At 49.6% G+C, this 23,429-nt stretch overlaps 1 protein-coding gene across 3 annotated transcripts in view; it reads right to left on the bottom strand.

The window, feature by feature from the left end:
- Positions 1 to 23,429, bottom strand: part of CDC42BPB (CDC42 binding protein kinase beta) — a 132,184-nt gene that overhangs the window by 21,095 nt on the left and 87,660 nt on the right. For 2 of the 3 annotated variants that reach the window (XR_004252812.3, XM_032180540.2), the window contains exons 14-26: positions 21,582 to 21,692; positions 19,902 to 20,146; positions 19,683 to 19,788; positions 18,434 to 18,558; positions 17,683 to 17,788; positions 15,921 to 16,069; positions 14,485 to 14,579; positions 10,828 to 10,907; positions 5,948 to 6,034; positions 5,545 to 5,622; positions 3,840 to 3,945; positions 1,851 to 1,987; positions 1,149 to 1,288 (exon numbers count right to left, since the gene is read on the bottom strand). Coding sequence is in view for 2 of the 3 variants with exons in the window: in XM_032180540.2 (XP_032036431.1) it covers positions 1,149 to 1,288; positions 1,851 to 1,987; positions 3,840 to 3,945; positions 5,545 to 5,622; positions 5,948 to 6,034; positions 10,828 to 10,907; positions 14,485 to 14,579; positions 15,921 to 16,069; positions 17,683 to 17,788; positions 18,434 to 18,558; positions 19,683 to 19,788; positions 19,902 to 20,146; positions 21,582 to 21,692 (1,565 nt within the window). In the remaining variant the exon portion in view is untranslated. The remainder of the gene's footprint in view (positions 1 to 1,148; positions 1,289 to 1,850; positions 1,988 to 3,839; positions 3,946 to 5,544; positions 5,623 to 5,947; positions 6,035 to 10,827; positions 10,908 to 14,484; positions 14,580 to 15,920; positions 16,070 to 17,682; positions 17,789 to 18,433; positions 18,559 to 19,682; positions 19,789 to 19,901; positions 20,147 to 21,581; positions 21,693 to 23,429) is intronic. The other variant, XM_032180541.2, reaches the window with a different exon arrangement.

The raw sequence follows: 23,429 nt of genomic DNA, 5'->3' as shown, positions 1-23,429 counted from the left end.
GGTGTGGAGGTGAGAGGGGGAGTGGGGGGTGGGTGTGGAGGTGAGAGGGGGAGTGGGGGGTGGGTGTGGAGGTGAGAGGGGGAGTGGGGGGTGGGTGTGGAGGTGAGAGGGGGAGTGGGGGGTGGGGGGTGGGGTCAATGTGGAAGTGCTGTTCTGAAGAGGTTCCCTGAAGAGTGCTGAGCCCTCCGATGGGGCCCCGGACTTGGGCTCATGCCAACTTTTCGTCTACCAGTGGCTCATCACCAGGCCAGGGGCACACCTGTGCACAGCCAGGGACTGGCGGGTGCCCCGGGGGGAGGGGCATGGAAAGTGGAGTATGCTGCCAGGTGATCCCGACTCACCCTTGCTGTCCTCAGGGTACCCACCCAGCAGCCCTGCCCCAAGAACCAACGCTACAGATAGAGTCTCCAGCCCCGGCCTGAGCCCAGAGCAGTCCTGTGTGCACCACACAAGAGACAGTGCATGGGCACTGCACAGAGATGACACACAGGCGGTAGCACGGCTCCCTGTGCAGGCCCTGGGCTGAGCTACGCCTCTTAGTGATGCGTTTACCTTCACAACACTCCACATGCCAGTAACATGACCACTGTCCTCATCTCACAAACAGATGAGCCACAGATGTCAACTCTAAGAGAAAGTGGGAAGGAGGCCCTGCCTGCTCCTGCAGCTGACACTGGGTGGCACTGAGACAGGGTCACACAGCAAAGGCTACAGCCACACACACCCACATGGCCCACGGCTCCAGACTTCTTCCACACGCCAAGAGCACCTGCCACGGTCTCTAAAACACACAGAAGGCTGTGGGCCGCACAGCTTTTCTCTGGGATATCTTCTGCTTGTTCTTGGGCATGTGGTTTTCTTATGTTAAATTAATCCCCTGTGGCAAACTTTTCAATGCAAACACATGCGAGGCAGGAAGCGTCTACAGCGCTCATGTTCCTGTGCACACAGGCCCATATGCACGTCTGTTCATATGCATGTGAGCGCTTTAAGTCATGACTAAGCTGTACCCATTTTTGCAACCGTACAATAATGAAGCAGGTGAAGTATAAATGAGGTGAAAGATTACTAAGGAACACACTGTCCTTTTGGCTAAAGATAGATAAGGAAGATTCACAGAGCGAGGACAGGTCTGCACAAACGCAGACCTGAGATCCAAGACTTGGCTCGCAATGACACCAGGCTGGGTGGATTTTCCTTCAGGCAGATCATACAGAAAGAGCTTGCAGTCACAGACGACTGCATATGCGCGCTGCCATCCCTTCTTCACCCCCGTGGGCTTTGGGACCTATGAATAAAAACAAACAGTGGCCACGTTCCACCAGGCCAGGCAGGCCGCCAGGCCCCATTACACTCGTTCACAATCTCCTTCCAGCTGCCAGACTGGCGGCAAAGCTGTTTGGACAGAGGGGTATTTGCCCAAGAAGGCTCAAGGCATTGCTGGGGAGGGGTCCATGCGTGGCAGCAGATGGTGCCAGGGAAAGCTGGCAGCTCAGCCAACGCTGCATCTACCCCATGCAGGGTGCTGTGGTACACGCAGCCTGAGAGTCTCTTAGAGGTGGGCCTGGCACAGTGGCTTTCAGACTGAGCTTCTGCCTGCTGGCTGGACACTCAGCCCAGGATGGACTCTGAGTAAGCGTCTGCATGGAGGCCTCAGGATGCCCAGGCCATTCAGAACAGCGGCTGCGCTGACCTGATGGCCTCAGTGCCCAGGAGGGGAGGCCTCCTAGGACTGGCACCAGGCCTGCCTGCCATAGCAAGGGGCTGCTTTCGAGAGTGGCTGGGCATGGCTACTGGTCACTGCACCTCACAGGCACCAAGGGTTGAGAGGCGGAGATGAAGCTGCCTACCTTGACATGGCCTTTGTAGGCTGTTCCGATGCCTCGCTGCACGTCCACGCCCAGAGGCCTCTTGGACTGCTCAGGAGGTATTGGGCACACCTGGGGGGCACTGTCTTTGCAGGACACGTGGCAAGCAAAGGAACACACTGAAAGAGACCAAGAACACTGCCTTCAAAGCTTGCTGCCTACAGAGAAGTCACTGCAGAACCTATGCCCTGAGGAGGCAATTTAATAATTACCAGGTCTCGCCTGGAATCCCAGCATTTTCGGAGGCTGAGGTGGGCAGACCACTTGAGGTCAGGAGTTTGAGACCAGCCTGGTCAACATGGTGAAATCCCGCCTTTATTAAAAATACAAAAATTAGCCAGGCGTGGTGAAGCGCACCTGTCAGGAGAATTGCCTGAGCCCGGGAGGCGGAGGTTGCAGTGAGCTGAGATCACACCATTGCACTCCAGCCTGGGCCACAGAGTGAGGCTCTGTCTCAAAACAAAACAAACAAACAAAAAATAATGACCAAGTCTCACATCAAGTCCAGACATCCAAGAAGGTAAAAACAGTTGCAGGGCAGAATCCACACAAAAGCTCAGGGATTCTGGCACTGAATGCGTCTTCAGCATGCGCACAGGTAAAGGGCCCACAGCAGAAGCCTGCCTCCATGCTGTCCCTGCCAGCCCGGGCTGCCTCCCGCACGGGTGAGTTTCTACACGGCAGTTCAGGCCAACAGTCATGGGGATGCAGGGTCTTGGCAGCCAGTCAAAATGTGCGTGAGTGGAAATAACAAAAAAACAATGCTTCTGCTATAATGTAGGATGAAGGGCGACTCTGCTCACAGACCCATGGTCAGGAAGGCGTGAGTGCTCAGAGCCAGTGCAGGTCTGGGCTCCAGGACCCTCCCGCAGCACTGGGTGGCTTGGGGTGGTTGCTCATCTGTGAAATGGGGCAATCACTGAGGGGGTAAGAGCATGTTGAATCCCAGCACATGGCAAGAGCACAAGATACAGCCTTAAAACGACGATGGGCTGGGTGCGGTGGCTCACACCTGTATTCCCAGCACTTTGGGAGGCCGAGGCAGGTGGATCACTTGAGGTCAGGAGTTCGAGACCAGCCTGGCCAACATGGCGAAACCCCACCTCTACTAAGAACACAAAAATTAGCTGGGCATGGTGGCGTGCGCCTGTCCCCAGCTACTTGGGCGGATGAGGCAGGAGAATCACTTGAATCTGGGAGGCAGCAGTTGCAGTAAGCTGAAATTGAGCCACTGCACTCCAGCCTGGGCAAGAGTCAAACTCCATCTCAAAAAGAAAAAGAAAAAAAATACAAATGATGACCAGAAGCAGAGACAAATAATTGTGGTTATCTCTAGGTAATTTGATAGTGGAAGGTTTTACACAATTATTTTTCCTCTCTGATTTTCTAGAACAGCTGCAGATGACACACTTTGTAATAATTCTCAATAGATGATTTGGGTCACCACAGAGGCGCACAGCACACTGGAGCCCCCAGCACAGCAGGGATCCACAGTTCCACAGACCTTTACTGAGAATTTGTAAAAATAAACCTGCCAGGCTGGGTGCAGTGGCTCACGCCTGTAATCCCAGCACTTCGGGAGGCTAAGGCGGGAGATCACTTGAGTCCCAGAGTTCAAGACCAGCCTGGCAAACAAAGTGAGACCCCCTACTCTCCACGAAAAAATTTAAAAATAGCCAGGCATGGTGGTGGTGTGTGTGTCTGTGGTCCCAACTACTTGAGAGGCTGAGACAACGGAATCGCTTGAGCTGACCTGTTATTGCACCACTGCACTCCAGTCTGAGCGACAGAGTGAGACCCTATCCCCCCACCCCTCCCCCTGCAAAACAACCCTGTCCTCAAATCATGCCAACTACACTTCACTTTAGTTTGGTTTGCTTGCATAAGGGCTGCCCTGGAGCCGGCTGGTGCCCTGAGCTGCAGGGGTGTGGGGCTGTGCACGCTGACCCTGGGAACTGCAACGACACTCACCCTCACAGGCGTAGCCCTGCCGGATCAGCCCAACCATCAGGGAGGTGCAGTGGCTGCACTGAGTAGGGCTGGAGAAGGACTTGATGCTGAACTGGTGAGCTTTTGGCTGGAAGGAGAAAATCAAGAACACTGAGGTGAACCATGGACTCTTGAGAAGAGTCAGATCAATCTGCCTGTGATCCAGTTTATACACAGCTTGGGCATCATCCTGAAAAGGTGGAAATGTGCAAGTTCTGGTCTTGGTCTACATGTTCCCTAACAGGGCTCATCAAATAGTGGGGAAAACCACCTACGAGCTTGAGCCAGAGATAGGCCAACAAATACTTCCTTCAGTGGGAGGGCACTGCTACCAAAAAGCAAGGTCAACCGGGCCAGAGCGCCGAGGTGGCGTGGCCAATGCTCTTTCTGGCTCACGCTCCTGGCCTCCTGGAGACCAGCACCAACTGGCTCTTGGGGGCCGACCTGGGGCCACATTTGGGTTGGGCTGCACACAGGCCCTGCATGTGTCCAAGAGACACCCAAGAATCACCTACAAGAGAACAGTTCATAACAGCAAATGCCTGGAAAGGCTCATGGTCCCTCATCAGGAGTGGACACATTGTGAACCCAGCGGCAATTGTAGCAGCCCCAAGGCTGAGTGGAGGGGCGTGGTGCAGGCCATGCGGGACCGCCTGTTTACAAAGCTCAGGCGCAGCAGAGACCAATACGATCCTCAGCAGGACACAGATGTGGGTGAGACCACTTGCAAGAAGTAGGGGAGTGACCGACATAAACTCCAGAGAGCTGTGGGGGAAGAGGCTGGCTGGGGTGGGCAGGGAGGCCGTGGGACGGTGGCCGGGCCATCAGGACTAGGAGTGACACACCAGCACTCTGCGGAGTTGCTGCTATTAAATATGGTAACCAAATAAACGACCTCTCAACTTGGTCCCTGACTCTGCAAGAGTCTTAGTCCAAAAGCCAAACCCTTAATTAGCCTCATACAAGTTTGGCTTCTTACGTCCAGCCGGCACAGCTGCCTGTGGCGGGAAGCACAAGCAGAGGCCGTGTCTGTATCAACAACAAAAACCACCTTAGGCCACAGGGCTACGTACTCGCAACGCTTGGTACTCAGGGGCCTGTCACCCTGGAGACTTTCTGATCTGCACTGATGTTTATACGAAAGAAAAGGGAATGTTACAGAAGCAGCCAAGGCCAGGACAGGGGAGCAGGGGTCCGGTGGGGCCGCTGTGCTGGCTCTCCAGGACGCGCTTGTGAAAAGGATGAGGCTCAGAACCGCACGTGCACTGCAGTGCTGTTTATGCCGGGAGTCATTCTCACCCACCGGCCACATGGTTCTGTAAGGTTCTCTTAAGTGCAGGCAGACAAATGAAAATCAATGTGGAGAAGTAAGCTGCCTACCTGTGGAGGGGGGAATATGGCTTGGGGAATGAGAGAAGGAGAGTGGGCAGACTGAATGCTGAACATTTCCAGTTAAAATGTATTTGTGTAGCATTGGTATCATTAAGAAAACACAGAATCCTGACAGCTTCCTGAATTACACACCATTCTCAACAAATTTCCTACAGAACATGAGGGTCGCTACTGTGTGTATGCAAAAATGACTAAGTCTGTTTTATTTATACAAAAGTTATTTTCTAAATAACTGAGAATAAATAAATGACTAAATAACTAAGAAGGCGCCCCGGGTGAAAGCCAAGGCCCCTACCTTCGGTCCAGCCAGAGCCAGGGCCTGCGTGGTGGGCAACGGCACAGCGGATGGCCTCTGCGGGGGCCGAGCCATGTCCTGGGAGATAAGCAGGACAGGTGAGTGTCGGCCCAGCTCAGCACGGCTGAGACACCTGGCCCCACGGGGTGCACTTCTCTCAAGAATGTGTTAACAGTGAACAGTTCTGCATTTTTAATTTGCTACGATGTTGAGACATCTGCCAAAGCCTCCCTCATCTAGAGGAGGGACTGACAGTTAATTCTCAAAATGAAAGGTGGGCTTGAGCACCTGGGCAGAGGCCCTCGCTGCAAGCTGTTATGCAGGGCCAGGTGGGCGGCGTCTGGTCACCTGGACATGAGGGCAGATCCCAGGTGAGGGCATCACCAGGGCAACGCTGTCTCACCTCCTGTTGCTCTGATGCAGCCACAGACATCAACGGGGATGCTTCTGGCTTCGGAGCTTGTGTTTCTTGCTCACTAGCTGAGCTGGTCTGTGAGAACCAAGAAAGAAAGAGTGGGATGAAAGGACGTATTCTACATGATCCAGACTCTACTTACAAGTTCTTTCTAATAAAAGCACATTCTGTCTGGCCCAGAGGTCCCAGCGGTTCTTACTCCTGGATCCTATCACCCCTGGGTCTCCTCACGGACCCTTGCTCCACTCCCAGCTGGCCGGCGTGCCCTGAGGACCCCTGCACTTGGCTTCCTCAGCTGAGTGGTGATTGCGTGGGCAGGTGGAGTCTGACAAGTCACAGTCACCCCGCTGAGGTGAGAATTTGCCTGGAGACACCTCTAATGCACAGCCCTGAGTGTACCCGCCCCGGCCACTGAAAGGACAAACCTGGAAATGCCAATCCTTCCTGACATTTATTCATAAGTAATGTTATCTAAACCTAGCAGCCCTAAGATCAATTAGCCAGGCCGGGCGCAGTGGCTCACGCGTGTAATCCCGGCACTTTGGGAGGCTGAGGCGGGCAGACCACCTGAAGTCAGGATTTTGAGACCAGCCTGGCCAACATGGCAAAACCCCGTCTCCACTAAAGATACAAAAGTTAGCCAGGCATGCTAGCACACACCCATAATCCCAGCTACTCTGGAGGCTGAGGCACGAGAATCGCTTGAACCCAGGAGGCAGAGGTTGCAGTGAGCCGAGATCAAGTCATTGCACTCCAGCCTGGGCAACAAAGCAAGACTCTGTCTCAAAAGAAAAAGAAAAAGAAAAAAAGATCAATTAGCCAAATGCTTCTTAACCTCATTTCAAGGATCAAGAAGAAATTCAAACATCAACAGAGCAGTGGGCCCATGAGCAGAGCAGATGTAACAATTTCCCTGAAAATTTTACGACACAGGGAAGCAATGTTTTGTTTTAACAAATTAACAGTTCTAATTTCACAGTGATTTATTTGAAGCTAAAGCTACACTCTGAAACCACTTAAAAACAACTATTCCTGAAACTAATAGTTTATCGTCAAAGGCCACTGCTGTTTACACAGATGCACATGTAGGTATGCTGGGTAGTAAGTGTTAGCACCAGCAAACAGTGTAATAGGACACAGACATGGCTGGGTAGGCGCCTAAAGCAGTTTACAGCTGTATTTTGTGTTCCACATCAGAATCCCAATGAACCAAATCAGATAAACACTTTCCAACAGTTGCAATTAATTAGGCCACTGAGGAAGGAGCCAAATTCAGATGGGATGGCAGCACACACACATAAAACACACAACTGTGTACTGCAGATTCACAAGGGAAAAGCTAGCTCAACTGGCTAATTATCAAAGCTCAAAAATGTAAGCAAATCTGCCCCATAAACAAGGTATGTTAAGTGAGTTACGGTTCCATCTTTAGATAAACGAGGAGAAAAAGAATATTAATTTTAGCCACGTAAAAGCCCCACTCATTTCATTTAGTTGGTTAATTAATCAAAGGGATGCAGATGCAGGGACAGAAGCACTGAGGAGGCTGTGCACTAACAGGAGTGAAAGCCATGGGAAGCCAGCGCTGGCAGCCACTTACTTCTTCCCAAAAGGCTAGCAGGGAAGATGCAGACGAGGAGGAGAGAGAGTCCTTGGAGGTAACAGACAGGAGGAACAAACATCATTTCCCACCCAGTCAACACTGGCATGAAGACATATTGATTTAATCTTGGTGACAAACTATTTCTAGTAAAAACCAACATGTTTCATGCAGGCAGAGTGGGATAAGAAGTTTCTCGAAGACAATTTGCAAAAGAGTATGGAAGCTCTAACAGACTCAGCCCCTGATGGAGGGTTTTTTCTATTCAACAATAAATGCCTTCCCATTTAAATCACAGAGGGATTAGCGGCCGGGCACAGTGGCTCATGCCTACAATCCCAGCACTTTGGGAGGCCGAGGCGGGCAGATCACCTGAGGTTAGGAGTTTGAGACCGGTCTGGGCAATATAGCAAGAATCCATCTCTACAAAAATTTTAAAATTAGCTGGGCGTGGTGGCAAGCACCTGTAATGCCAGCTACTCAGGAGAATCGCTTGAGCCCAGGAGTTTGAGGTTGCAGTGAGCTATGATGGCGGCACTGCACTCCAGCCTGGGCAGCAGAAGGAAGCCCTAAGTCTAAAAAATGGTTAAGATGGTAAGTTTTATGTTATGTGTGCTTATATCACAATTTACAAATCAACTGTGGGCCAGGCATGGTGGCTCACGCCTGTAATCCCAGCACTTTGGGAGGCTGAGGTGGATCACTTGAGGTCAGGAGTTCAAGACCATCCTGGGCGACATGGTGAAACCCCATCTCTACTAAAAATACAAAAAAAAAAAAAAAAAAATTAGCCAGGCATAGTGACGCGTGCCTGTAGTCCCAGCTACTTGGAAGGCTGAGGCACGAGAATCGCTTGAACCCGGGAAGTGGAGGTTGTGATGAGCCGAAACTGCACCACTGCACTCCAGCCTGGGCGACAGAGTAAGACTGTCTCAAAAAAATAAGGGAGGGATTAGCAAGAGCAGGCGTGCTGGCTGTAGAGAATGAGGCATGAAGATGTCGCCTGTCTCCATCTCTGCTGCCCACTCTCCACAGCTGTGACTCACACACTCCTGGACAGTACTGGCTGTAAACTCACTTGCTACTGGGCCCTCTACTCTGTTAATGTTACAGAAAGCTACTGCTTTCCTGGCCGCCTCCATTCAGTGATCAAGCACCATCTCTGGTTCTCTGGAATCCACTCATTCCTCCCCACAGCGGTGCCCGGCCCCGCATCAACGGGAGAGGCAATGATTCGTGCAGAAACAGGCTTATCAAAGACCTGGCGGGCACTTACCGGTTAAACAGATTTGCTTCTTCAAAACTGAGGATTTCAGGGAAAAGACAAGCATTGCCAGTTTGATAAAACAAACATTTTGACAGGTGAAGGTGAACAGGTGTGCGTCCAGAGTGGCTGTGAGCAATGCAAGCCTGCTTGGGTGTTCTAATGACAGACACAGGCCAGGATGCTAAGAGCCCACCCCAGGGGAGGCTGCTACGGGCAGATGCCCACATGGGCACCTGCTGACTGTCCCCTACTCACACAGGCAGCAACCCTAGCCAACCCCACCTCAACCCAACGATCAGACTTGGCATCACCCACCCTGGGAAGGCCGGCCTCTGTGTGGAAAGGGCACAGCTCCTCCTGCGGAGAGTTTGTGCCAAAGGTTCAACCCACAACTGATGAAGATGAAACATCGGACAAACCCAGAGTGGACATTCTGCAGCACAACTGGCCTGGGTAACACCAAAATATCATTGTCATAAAAGAGGGGACAGATGGGGAACTGTTCCAGATTAAAGACTAAGTGCGATTCATGATCTCCAGGTGGATCCAGAACTAGGAGGAAAAGCCAGCAGGAAAGGACATTCCCGGGACGACAAGGGACACATGGATATGGGCTGTCCCACGGCACCAGCGCAGAATGCCTGATGACAGTGACACTGTGGTTATGTGAGAGAATGCCCCGATCGCAGGAAATAACTGAAGTACGTTGGGGTCACTGATACCTTCAAGTCGCTTTCAAACACTTCAGAGGAAAAAAGTCTCTATGCTGAGAGAGAGAAAGCAGACGTAGCAGAAGCCCAGGTGAGGGACATGTACACATGCACCCTATTCTTCCCACTCGCCTGCAGGGCTGGAGTTTTCTAAACCAAAGGCTGGAACCACCTCCCCACCCCTGCACTCCATCAGGAGTTCCACTAGTGAGCTCCGCTCTCCCTGCTCCAACGTGCTTCGCGTGCTGCTATCAAGGGTGCATCCCTGCAGGTTTTGAAGAGGAGGAAAGGCTGTCCTGCCTCCATGGAATGCCACCAAGAACCTGCAGCCCATGGAGGGAGGCAGCGGGGTCTGCTCCTCACTTGACAGCTAATTCCCAAGTAGATGACCAGTGGCTCTGGCTGCCTGAGGGGGTTGGCCTCCTTGTGAGGGTCTCGGCGAGGCACCTGGTGCCAGACTATTCCCATCAACCACCTTTCCCATCAATCCCCAATACCGAACTCTATAGCTACACACATGGTAACACAACTAAAGTATTTTTATTCACTCTAGTGTGGGATTTTTTAAAGAGATAGGGTCTCGCTATATTGCCCAGGCTGGTCTTGAACTCCTGGGCTCAAGTGATCCTCCCACTTCAGCCTCCCAAAGTGCTGGGATTACAGGTGTGAGCCACCACACCCATCCCAGTGAGAGAATTTGTATTAAAGTATTTACTTGAAATAATCGCTACAGGCCAGGCGTGGTGGATCACCTGAGGTCAGGAGTTCGAGACCAGCCTTGCCAATATGGTGAAACCCTGTCTCTACTAAAAATACAAAAATTAGCCAGGCATGGTGGTGGGTGCCTGTAGTCCCAGCTACTTGGGAGGTTGACGCAGGAGAATCGCTTGAACCTGGTAGGCGGAGGTTGCAGTGAGCAGAGATTGTGCCGCTGCACTCCAGCCTGAGTGACAGAGCAAGACTCTGTCTCCAAAAAAACAAACAAACAAACAAAAAAAAACACTCACTACCCAACTCAGGCCAGTGTAGATTTCTTAATCTCAATTCTACTTAATTTCAGTTGAGAAAGCTTCTCTGGGAGCAACTCAAATACCCTAAATGTCTCTCACCTTATGCATTTAATGTGGGTTAACTACATGTGGTCAATTACCTAGTTAGCACAACTGTGAGATAAACACTGAATGTATATTTACTGGTGTGTTTGTGGCCCCATGAGTGGTAAAATCATATATGACACTATTTCTAACTTATCATAAACTCATCCGTCACTTAAAAAAAAACAATGACTTACTCTAAATGTCAGGTCATGTGCAAGAGGAGCAGTGTTGAAATACTCAAAAATGGAATCCTGAAAATCTGGAAGTTTGAGCCCTGTAAAAAGAAACAAAGAATAGTCAAGGTAAAAAAACTAAAGTCTACATATTATTTGCAGACAGAAAGACTCAATGTCTTCAAGATGTCAATTCTCCTTGAGTAACTGATAGATCTGACATGATCCCAGTAAAAAAACACACCAGGCTTTCCCCCAGAGATTAACAAGAATCAAAAAGTTCACTTGAAAAAGTAACCAAGGGACCGGGCGCGTTGGCTCACGCCCGTAATCCCCAACACTTTGGGAGGCCGAGGTGGGCGGATCACCTGAGGTCAGGAGTTAAAGACCAGCCTGGCCAACATGGTGAAATCCCATCTGTGCTAAAAATAAAAAATTAGCTGTGCATGGTGGCATGTGCCTGAAATCCCAGCTACTCAGGAGGCTGAGGCAGGAGAAATCTCTTGAGCCCAGGAGGTAAGAGGTTGTGGTAAGCCAAGATCACACCACTGTACTCCGGCCTGGGCGACAGAGCAACACTCTGTCTCAAAACAAAACAAAACAAAACCCTCAAAACCACAGAGGCGGCTGGGCTGGGGGTAGGTGGAGGAGCAGTAGATCTACCAGGTATTAAAGCAGATTCACTAAAGCCTCTACGATAAGAATCGTGGCCAGGCACGATGGCTCACACCTGTCATCCCAGCACTTTGGGAGGCCAAGGCCGGAGGACTGCTTGAGGCCATGAGTTAGACACCAGCCTGGGCAACGCAGAGAGACCCCATCTCCACAAAAAATAAATAAATAAAATTAGCTACGCATGGTGGCACATGCCTGTGGTCCCAGCTACTTGGGAGACCGAGACAGGAGGATCACTTGAGCTGGGGAGATTGAGGCTGCACGTGCCACTGCATTCCTGCCTGGGTGACAGGGTGGGACCCTGTCACACACACAAAAAAACACATATCAAAAAAGAAGAATCAAGTGGTTCGTGCCCATGAACAATGGAACAGGGGAGAAAATCCAGAAACAGACCCAAGTGCCCATGGTGATCCTGTCTACACATGACAACAGTCGTACATAAAATCAGTAGGAAAAATAGCTTAATAACTGGCATTGGACAACTAGCTAGCCATTAGCAAAAGATAAAACTGGATATACTCCTCAAACCATATGTCAGAGCAAATTTCAAATGGGTCAGTATTCTAATTAAAAAAATGAGGCTGGGCACGGTGGCTCACGCCTGTAATCTTAGCACTTTGGGAGGCACGGCAGGCAGATTGCTTGAGTCCAGGAGTTCAAGACCAGCCTGGGAAATACAGTGAAACCACATCTCTAAAAATAAATAAATAAATAAATAACTAGCCAGGTGTGGTGGCACGTGCCTGTAGTCCCAGCTACTCAGGGGGCTGAGGTGGGAGGATCACCTGAGCCCAGAAAGTTGAGGCTGCAGTGAGCTCTGATCGTGCTACTGCACTCCAGCCTGGGCAACAGAGCGAGACCCTGAATCAATCAATCAATCAATCAAGAAGCCACACAAGTATGAGAAGCATGGGGGAATCCCTCCAACAACTGGGAGTTAGGTGTATTTTCCTATTTATGACTCAAAAAAGGAAAAAGACTGAAAACTTGACACACAAAAAATTTTGAAAACCACTTTTTTTTTTCCTTGAGAGACGGAATCTGGCTCTGCCACCCGGCTGGAGTGCAGTGGTGAGATCTCAGCTCACTGCAACCTCTGCCTCCCAGGTTCAAGCGAGTCTCCTGCCTCAGCCTCCTGAGTAGCTGGGACTATAGGCATGCGCCACCACGCCCAGCTAATTTTTGTATCTTTAGTAGAGATGGCAAAACCACTTTTTTTTTTTTTTAAGATGGCGTTTTGCTCTTGTTGCCCAGGCTGGAGTGCAATGGTGCAATCTGGGCTCACCGTTGCAACCTCTGCCTCTTCGGTTTGGGTTCAAGTTCAAATAATTCTCCTGCCTCAGACTCCTGAGTAGCTGGGATTACAGGCATGCGCCACCACGCCTGGCTAATTTTGTATTTTGACAAGAGATGGGGTTTCTCCATGTTGGTCAGGCTGGTAGGTGATCCGCCCGCCTCAGCCTCCCAAAGTGTTGTGATTGCAAGCGTGAGCCACCTCACTGGCTGCAAAACCACTTTTATTTCGCAACAAAATAAATAAATGAATAAGCAAAGACAAAGAGAAACTAGGAAAAATACTTGCAACTTACATCACAAACAAAAGGCACTAATCCCCAAAATGCAAAAGGATTTTAGAAATCCGCAAGACTAACAACCTGAATTTTTAAAAGTGGGCAAACAATAAAAATATATAATGCACAAAATACAAAAGTCCCTCTAACATATAAAAAGATGCTCAATCTTACTTATGAGAAATATGCAAGTTAAACCTCTCGGAGATGCTATTTCTCACCTATTCAGAGTGGCAAAAATCCAAAAGTCTGAAATCCTACTTTGTGGGTAGGCTGTAGGGCAGAAACCCCTCATGCAGAGTGGGAGGAATGTCAGTGCACAGCCTCTGGAGGCCTGTCCGTCAGCATGCAGCACGAGTGTACAGGCATGTTTGCCCTTTGCCCTGGCAATCCCACTTCTAGAACTCTATCCCGAAATACACCGACAAAAATAGGAAATGTTCTATCCATATAGCCACTCCTGGCAGCACTTTCTACGATAGCAAATGCCAGGGAATAACCCATCCCAGCGGCTGGCCAACCCACGGCAGTGCACAGTGCAGCTGCAGAGGGGACCGGGGTGGACCCCCCAGCACAAAATGATGCCTTTTGTGTAATCAGCAGATGCAAATGTGTGCCTAGATTTGTGTGTATTTGCCACGTTTTTTTTTTTTTTTTTTTTTTTTGAGACGGAGTCTCGCTCTGTCCCCCAGGCTGGAGTGCAGTGGCGCGATCTCGGCTCACTGCAAGCTCCGCCTCCTGGGTTCACGCCATTCTCCTGCCTCAGCCTCTCCGAGTAGCTGGGACTACAGGCGCCCGCCACCACGCCCGGCTAATTTTTTTTGTATTTTTAGTAGAGACGGGGTTTCACCGTGGTCTCGATCTCCTGACCTCGTGATCCGCCCGCCTCGGCCTCCCAAAGTGCTGGGATTACAAGCGTGAGCCACCGCGCCCGGCTATTTGCCACGTTTTTAAGATGAAAGGAAGGATAGGCTGGGCACAGTGGCTCACACCTGTAATTCCAGCACTTTGGGAGGCTGAGGTGGCTGGATTGCCTGAGGTCAGGAGTTGCAGACCAGCCTACTCTACTAAAAAACAAAAATTACCAGGATGGTGGCATGCACCTGTAACCACTACCGGAGGCCGAGGCGGGAGAACTTTGGGGGGGTTGGGGGGGGGGGGGGGCGCCCCCCCTCCCAGCGGGGGGGGAAAAAAGGACACACAAAAAAAAAAAAAAAAAAAAAAAAAAAAAAAAGGAAGGATAAACTAAAAACAATGGCTACCTTTGGGGAAAATATATTTGAACATGTTGTTTTAAAATGCTGATTTTGGAAAATGCTGAATTCTGTAGGTGCTTCTAAAGTAACTATTAAGTCGAAAAGAAAATAAAACCATTCATTTGAAAAATACTTATACTCAAATAATGCAGAATCGCATGACGTTAATTTACCAGTATCTGCTCTGAATTTTTCTTCCATCTTTTTCTTCAAAATTTCCATTTCTTCTAATAATTCTCTGTTTTTGGCTTCGGAATCCTTTAGTTTGCTAAAATAAAAAATAAATGGCTTTAAGTGCACTGAGAAGAGGTTGTGTGTGAGCTGGTCTGGGGCAGGTCGGGATGAGAGAGCCAGGGTTTCTCCCCAGCACCTGAGACTGTCCAGAACACGGTAGCTCATGCTGGGCCCTTCTACTGCAAACACCACGAACAGTACAAATACTTCAAATATAAACATTCAAACAGGAATTTTAAAAGGCATGGCTTAGGAAGACACGTCTCATGAAGGCCCTCTGACCTTCCTAATCTCGTTCCCAGGCGAGTCCTCTGTTCTCCAGGGACACAGGGCCCAGGCCGCTCAGCCGTCAGCCCCGTCAATATCTTTCCCATAATTGGCAAGATGGTGGCTGCACCAAGAAGCACCAGCACCACCCGCACGGGCAGCCTTGCAATTCCAGCAACCTCGTGGAGGGGACAGAGAAAGTCAGGCTGCCATGGGGAACACCTGGCCAGGAGGGATGCAGTCTGTGGGGGCCATTCCACTTACCAGTGGGATGACAGTGGGCAAATCACCTGCGGCATGTGTGTAAGCGGGAGTAACAGGAGTGCCTACCCTGTTGGGCTGTGGGAGGGTCATAGGATTTAACAACAGAAGAGTCTTACTGCAGTTCCTGGTACAAAGAAAGTCAATTTAACTGAAACCTATTACCATTCATTTTTTTAGCCCCAAACAAACAGGATTTGGGACTTGGTAATTCTGTTAGAGACACCGTCCCTTCCAGGTCCTTGACTGCCTCATGGCACAGCAGAGCTGGCCTGGTTTTTGTGAAACTGACGTTCATTATCATATCCTCGTAAAACCGGATCTGCAAAGAGGAGACTCTCAGCAAATACCGACTGAATTCACTGCTGTGTGAAAACGCCATTCTCGTGACTGCTTGGAGTTAAGGAAAAATTTCAAGTGAGAAGGCCATCTTCAACCTCTGTTTTAAAATATTCACGTTAGCTTGAAAGGAACAATCCTGAGTTAGTGAATGGAGCGGCACGGAGGTGACTAAGCAGTGAGAGGGGCTCCTGTCAGACAGCAGTATGAGTCTCGCTACCCAGCGTGGGGGCACAAGCACCCGCTGCCATCAAAACAAGGCTTGCACTGCACCTCACACCCCCACGGCAGGCAAGGCCCTGCACCCTCGTGGCCACCTCCTCAGTGCCAGAACGGCTGCTATTCAGGGCTCCTGCAGGTGAACCCGACTCGCTGCCTCCTAAGGCTCCAGCAAACACTGTGGCCCCGATTTTCCAGGCGAGGAGCACCAGGGCCCGTGAGGCTCAGGGCTGGCCCAAGGCCACACAGCCCCCGCCCCTACTCGGAGTCAGACCCCAGCACCAAGTACCTTTCCAAGGTGAGATTGGCGTCCTTGACCTTCCTCAGCTCCTCCTGGACAAGCTGCTTGGCCCGGATCTCCGCCTCCAGGGCCGACTGCAGCTCTAGCCGTGCGGACATGTCCAGCTTCTGGCTGCGGCGCACCTTCCACAGTGGATCCTTGAGACATGGTTATGGCGTTAAAAATGCATTTTCAGTTATCTACTTGTTAAACTAATGTTAACAAATAAGTTATCTTTGTCTAATCTTAAGCCGTTACTGTCTCATTTAGATATTAACTCTAAATTACGGAGGTGCCTCAGGAGTCTTACTTTTGATATTTTATGACTTTTACTCTTCCTCAGCAATCTTCTAAAAAATAACTAAATAAAAATAATTTATCTTTTAGAAGAATAAAAGTGATTCTGTAGTGCAATTTCTTTTCTTTTCTTTTTTTTTTTTTTTTGAGATGGCGTTCCGCTCTTGTTGCCTAGGCTGGAGTGCAATGGCGTGATCTCGGCTCACCGCGACCTCCACCTCCTGGGTTCAAGCGATTTTCCTGTCTCAGCCTCCCCAGTAGCTGGGATTACAGGTGCCGCGCCACCATGCCTGGCTAATTTTTGTATTTTTAGTAGAGACATGGTTTCACCATGTTGGCCAGGCTGGTCTCGAACTCCTGATCTCGTGATCCACCCACCTTGGCCTCCCAAAGCGCTGGGATTACAGGCATGAGCCGCTGCACCTCGCCTCTGTAATGCAATTTCTATATGGGTCCACTGGACCCTGGACCCTTTTACAAACCTAAGGTACATTATAGGGTTTGGTTATCTTTTTCTCATAACTTGAAACATTTTGCTATTTCACCATCCTGGGAATTATGTCATTACTCATTCCTACCTGTGATATAAAAAAAAAAAAAAAAAAAAGACTAATAAGGGAAGAATGATGGAGGGACCCAGGATGAAGCAACAGTGGAATAAGCCAGTTCACTAACATCATCCTCCTGTTTTCTTACTGAGTTGCCCAATGTATGACATCAACTTTCGAGAGGTATGAAAGAAGTCCAGAGATGCCGTCTTGCCGTTTTTTCTTTTTTTAAACAAACCAAAAACCTTTCCTTGAACACAACTGAGAATTCTTCATTTTCCATCTATAACAGTAAAGAGAAGAAAATGGACAGAGGAAGGCCAGGTGTGGTGGCTCACGCCTGTAATCCCAGCACTTTGGGAGGCTGAAGTGGGCAGATCACCTGAGGTCAGGAGTCTGAGACCAGCCTGGCCAACATGGTGAAACCCCGTCTCTACTAAAATATAAAAATTAGCCAGGCGTAGCGGCACACGCCTGTAATCCCAGCTACTTGGGAGGCTGAGGCAGGAGAATCACTTGAACCCGGGAGGCGGAGGTTGCAGTGAGCTGAGATCACGCCACTGCACTCTAGCCTGGGTGACAGAGCGAGACTCTGTCGCGGGGGGAAAGAAATAAAATACACAGATCACTAAATGAACCAATAAAATTAATAAAACAAAGCTCTCTGAGGGCAGAATCCAGTCTTAATTTGACACCACAGAGCTCAGTGCTCAATAATTATTTGCTAAACGAATGAACGCCATTGAGAGAAGCCATGATGATCTGATAGCTGGCAAATGTTGGCGTTCCTTGAATTGGGGAACTGGTTACACAGAAGTCTCTTGCAGCACTGTAATTCTCTAAATAGTACTTAAATGTCACATTTATACTTAAAACCATTAACAAGTTATTCAGTAACAGAAAGGCAGGCGTTACACAAAACCCACCAGTGTTCTTGACCCCAGACTAGAACTCCGCAAAGCCTCGAGCTCTTCGGTCATCTTGGAAGCAAGAGCTTGAAGGTAACCCCGGGCATCTTTCTCGTCACTGACCCTGGAGGAGGGAACAGATGTTCTGTCTCACGAAGCATGGCTATCAGCGAGAAGCCAAACAAGAAACGGATGTTCCCGCCTTCCTCGGGACACAGTGACACAGCGTCACGTCCGCCAGAGTGCCCGCAGTGTACCCATTGTATGCACGGGATCTCATTGATGGAAGCGTCGTTACATGGCACATGACTGCAGTTGAAAAAGACACCAAACTTCCAAGACTCAAGAATGAAAAAACTGTATTACTCCATAAATATACATACCTACTATGCACCCACAAAAATTAAAAATAAAAACTCTTTTTTAAATTACAACTTCACACCTCAGGAGCGGAGGGCCAGGTCCCAGCTCGCTCCGAGTCTCCCTGTTGCTTCTGCAGCTGCTTCGGGAGGGCTCTGCCTCCCCCGTCTCTGAGAACGCCAGGGGTGTGAACGGCTTGCCCCAAGTCCTTCAGTGGGTTGGTGAGGGCGTGTCTCCACCTCTAGTCCAACAGAACCACTGCCCCAGACGTGAGAAGTTCTGGGGAACAGCAGCGAAACCTGCACCCCAACCTGAGAGGCACAGCCTGGTGCAGAGCACAGGATCAGGCAGCAGAGGCGGGGCAGGCCCCGGGGACTGAGCAGGGAGCGGCTTCACGGCTGCTACGTACCACTGAATGATTTCCGCAATCTGAGCTTCCCAGTGGGCCACCGACTCCTTCTTGGCTGCCAGATCCTGCAGCTCATCCTCCAGCTGTCTATTTTGAGCTGTGAGTTTATCCACAAAGGAACAGAGCTGAAATGAAACAATTTCACCACAGAACTTGTTAATCGGGCATCCTTTAAGTATGCTGGCATTAACACTGGAAGTTCTTTTGAAGACTTTGAAAGTTTTCTTTAATCGTCATGAGATTTTTCCAAACTAAGTTCATGAAATGGATTTTTTCCACTGTATCTAGCTTAAGTCACATTTCAATTCAAATCTAAACCTAAACCGATGGAGCTAGTGACTTCAGGCAATTGGCACCTTTTCGCTGAATACAAACATCCTATTTAAAAGACCAAACACATGACTTCATTCAAAAATTAAAACAGTCACGTGTAGTGAAACAGCAAGAACACGGTCTGAGAAACGCGTCCTTGCGCACGCAGCGTGAATGCACTCACACAAGCCTAGAGGGTGAGGCTGCCGCACACCAGGCCCTGTGGCACAGCCTGTCAATTCCAGGCCCCAAGCCTGCATACCATGTTGCTGTGCGGGACGCTGCTGGCGGCTGTAACACAATGCTAAGTATCTGTGTATCTCAACAAAGAAGAGGTAAAGTACAGTATTATGATCGTACGGGACGCCTGTTGTACACACAGTCTGTCATTGATGGAAGCATCGTTATATGGCACATTACTGCACTGTAAAAAGACACCAAACTTCGGCCGAGTGCAGTGGCTCACACCTGTAATCCCAGCACTTTGGGAGGGCAAGGCAGGTGGATCATGAGGTCAGGAGATCGAGACCATCCTGGCTAACACGGTGAAACCCCGTCTCTACTAAAAATACAAAAAATTAGCCGGGCGTAGTGGCAGACGCCTGTAGTCTCAGCCACTTGGGAGGCTGAGGCGGGAGAATGGCGTGAACCTGGGAGGCAGAGCTTGCAGTGAGCCGAGATCGCGTCACTGCACTCCAGCCTGGGCGACAGAGCGAGACTCCATCTCAAAAAAAAAAACAAAAAAAAAAAACAAAAAACAAAAAACAAAACAAAAACAAAACAAAACAAAAAACCAAACTTCCAAGACTCAAGAATGACATTCTATTCCCCCATAAATATATATACCTACTACGTACCCACACAAATTAAAAATAAAATTTTTTTTTAATTACAACTTCCACACAAAGTGCTAACTCAGGTACTTTAAATTAATTACCTTTTCATTTTCAGCAGTTAGCTTCTTGTTTTCATCAAACAGCATCGCTCTTTCTCGTTCGTATTTATCTTTTATTGTACCTACTGCCTCCTCCATCTCGTTATGCCTGCCAAGGTGAGCGAGAAACAGTTTTAAAAGCTCGTAACTTCGCTAATATTCATATCTATGGCGTGGGTATCAGCTTTCATCTTCTGAACTGAGGAGCTCATGAAAACTTACCGTTCTCGCTTTGACTTTTCTAACTTATCTTTTAACATCAAGATTTCTTTCTGCAGGGCCAGCTGGTGGCTTTCTGAATCATGCACCTCCTTCTTCACATTTTTCACTTCGAGCACATGGGAGGCCTCACGTCTGACCAACTCTTCTTCATAAAATAAGACTTTCTTCTCCAGCTCGGATTTGATTTTGGAAATCTCTTGCTGGTGCTCTAAAGTGGCACCCGCTCCCCGGCCTCCTTGCTTCATCTGGAGACAAAGGTTAACATAAGTTGACGAAACTCTGTGTCCTCAAGGGTCACATTGTCCTTTCATCCCCTTTCATCCCCAGCAAGTGCAGACGCCTTCCCAAGGACTGTGTGTGCCTAGACTACACCAGATGACGTAGCTGACCTGGCTAACGTGATCCAGGTTCTAGGGGGTCACAGCAGGAGACAGCCTTGCAGGGGGATGTGCCCAGGTCTGCCTGGGACCCCTGAAGCTCTGCCCCACACCCTATTCATTCATGCTTGCAGCATTCTTCTGAGGGCTGACTCTGTGCTGGGCCCCCTCCTTGTGACTAGGGTGACACTGAGGTCTCTGCTCTCTTGGGGCTGGCGGGAACTGACAGCAAACCAGTAAAGGGGCGGAGGGGCTGTGCACCCCAGCCAGGTTGTAGGGCGTGGAGGGCGTGCCGGGATGGCTGGGGCGGCATCCGTAAGGTGCTGGCCTATTAAGTGAGGTGTCAGGCTAGGGGCAAAGAACAAGGGCACAGGCCGGAGTGAGATGGGACGTACTGGCAGTGCTTGCAGCATGCAGAGAGGCCAGTGTGTCTGGAGTGGCGGGGCAAGGAGGGGTGGGAGAGGCACTGCTGGGCTGGAGCGGGCAGGAGGGTGGCTGCTGGACAGGTGCGGAGCCACAGAGGCCCTGGCCGCACAGGAATGTGATCCGGCTTTGGTCTGCCAAGCTCACTCTGCCTGCTGCGCAGAGAGGAGATTCAAGGGCTGAGAAAGGGGCAGGAGCCTCGGGCACCACATGCTGAGGTCCAGCCAAGCCACGCTGCCAGGGAGGAACAGCATCTCAGGCCCATGTCCCAGAGGAAGAGCTGCCAGATCACCGAGGCGAAGGGAGAGGGCAGACCCATCGCACGCAGCTCACATGAGGAGACCCAGGCCGCGCTATACTGCCAAGGAGATCCGCCTCTGGCCCCCTGCCCACTCGGCCGCTGTGGCCTTCCCCACTCCCGCCCTCCGCGGCCTCCCTGCCACCCTCCAGCCCCACCAGTGGGCCCCGACTGATGGCCAGCCTGTCTCTTCCCCAGTCAGCAGCAGGCTACGGGCTTTAAGGAGCTCTTCCAAAACTCAACTGCACTGAATTTAGAATACCACGATGTGAAGAAGGCTATGAATTGACGGGGCTGGAGCAGGAAATGAGCCGATTAGATATTAGTTTCCTAGGACTTCCTGTGAACTGCCTGAAACTTTTATATAAGAAAGGAAAAATATGAACTTGGCCTTTAAAAATGAAAGCAGTCACAAAGGCAGGAGTCACACCCCCCACCCTCTCCACACGCGGGTCTTGTCTGAACAGCCTCGGGTGACACTCGGCCCGGACCATACATTACACAAGGTGACTTCCACGTGGTGGTGCCAGCAAAGATGAGCATCCCTCTTGGTTAAGGGCAGAGACCCCCGCGCAGCACTACCTTGAGGGCCTCCAGCTCGCTTTCCATCTGCTTGCAGAAGTTCTCACTGTGCTCACGAAGCTTGCGCTCCTTGGAGGCCTCAGCAACAGCATCATCAAGCTGAGCTTCCAGCTACAAAAGGAAGATGCAGTTTCTATTAACACAAAGCGAGCCCTGCTTCACCAGTTACAGCAGCACCCACGGGACCTCCACAAGAACAAGACCTCGAAGGAGCTCTGCGCGTGTTCGCCCTTCATCAAATCTTATCACAAATTAAAGCTTGAGAAATACACTTCAGGGTTCAACTGGGATGGTTGCTTAGTAATAAAACAAGGTTCAATTCTCGCTTAAATTGATACTTTTAAATTTCGAGAAATGATAAAATGATAAATTTCTTGAAATTTAAATTTCACTGATTTGTGAAAACAAGTACTTTTGATATCTGTAGAACTTGGATTCATTTATTAAATGGGCCATTTCAAACACGCACAGAAGAGCGAGCAGAATAGCGAACACGCGTGCCCGCGTCCAGCTTCGCCAGTGAGCTCCCGAGCCAAGCCCGCTTCATCGCTGCCTGTGCCCAAACCACTCGAGGGCAAATCCCAGGCACTGTTATCACTTCCCCCGTATGTGGATGCTAATTCCTCATTAGGGGTATCACTAACTTCAGTTTTAACTGCCTGTAACTACAAATATATTTGGGTTGCAAAACAGACTAAGAAGAAAACAAGCAGGTCCTCTGTGGCTAAAGAACAAAGAGCCCTGAACTTGAAAGGAACAGAAGCATGTGCTTCCAGGCCTTCTCATTCATGGGATTTGTCAAGGAAATTTTAATAGAGTTCTCAACTAAGCACTGCTTAAAATTGCCAACCATTAACAACAGAACACTCAGAACACCTAGGGCAGCAGGGGGCTGAAAACCCCTGGGGTCCTGAGACGTTGTCAGGGGTGTGCAGGGCCCTTCCTTTCCTAATTAGCTATCGGTGGGAGCCAGGATTTCTTCATGTACTTTATCCAGAACAGCGTAGCAAAACAGATTGAAGAAACAGCCATGAGAACGCAACCGTTTTCTATTCAGCCAGATATTAAAGAACAGCTAACAAAATGTAAAAAATGCCATTCTTCTTGCCAACTTTTTCATTAAACATGTTACTTATGTTAACATGAAATGGGTTTTCATCGTATTAACAAAATTTTGTTTTAATGTCTGCCATGGTGCATGTTGAGAGCTGTAGCCTACATAAGAAAGCTCTTTGGGGTTGTAATCATTCCAACAGTGTCGATGGGTACTAAGCCAAGACACTTCAGATGCGCTCACCTAAGCAGGCAGCCTGAAGTGTGCTTTGTTGTGATTGTGATGTGCCTTTCATATTCATATATATGTGTATATATATATATATATATATATATATGCATTTTTTTTTTTTTTTGAGAGGCGGGTCTCACTCTGTCGCCCAGGCTGGAGTAGAGCGGTGCAATCTCGGCTCCCTGCAGCCTCCACCTCCTGGACTCAAGTGATTCTCCTGCCTCTGCCTTTCGAGTAGCTGGGATTACAGGCGCCCGCCACCACGCCCGGCTGATTTTTTGGTTTTTTTGGTAGAGATGGAGTTTTGCCATGTTGCTCAGGCTGGTCTCAAACTCCTAAACTCAATGATCCAGCCATCTTGGCGCCTCCCACAGTGTTGGGATTTCAGGCGTGAGCCCCGTGCCTGGCCTGTGATTTGCCTTTCTACTGCCACCTGCCCTGTGTGGACTGCAGGTGTCTTATTCACGTAAGCCGGGCTGCATCACAGCACAGCATAAACACTCTCTATTTACTTAAAAGGGAATTAAAGAAAATCAGCACCACAAGAACCTTATTGTAATTTC

This window comes from Hylobates moloch, unplaced genomic scaffold (assembly GCF_009828535.3).
Source record: "Hylobates moloch isolate HMO894 unplaced genomic scaffold, HMol_V3 SCAFFOLD_16, whole genome shotgun sequence".
Lineage (NCBI taxonomy): Eukaryota > Metazoa > Chordata > Mammalia > Primates > Hylobatidae > Hylobates > Hylobates moloch.
This window is presented reverse-complemented; position numbering and strand designations above follow the sequence as displayed.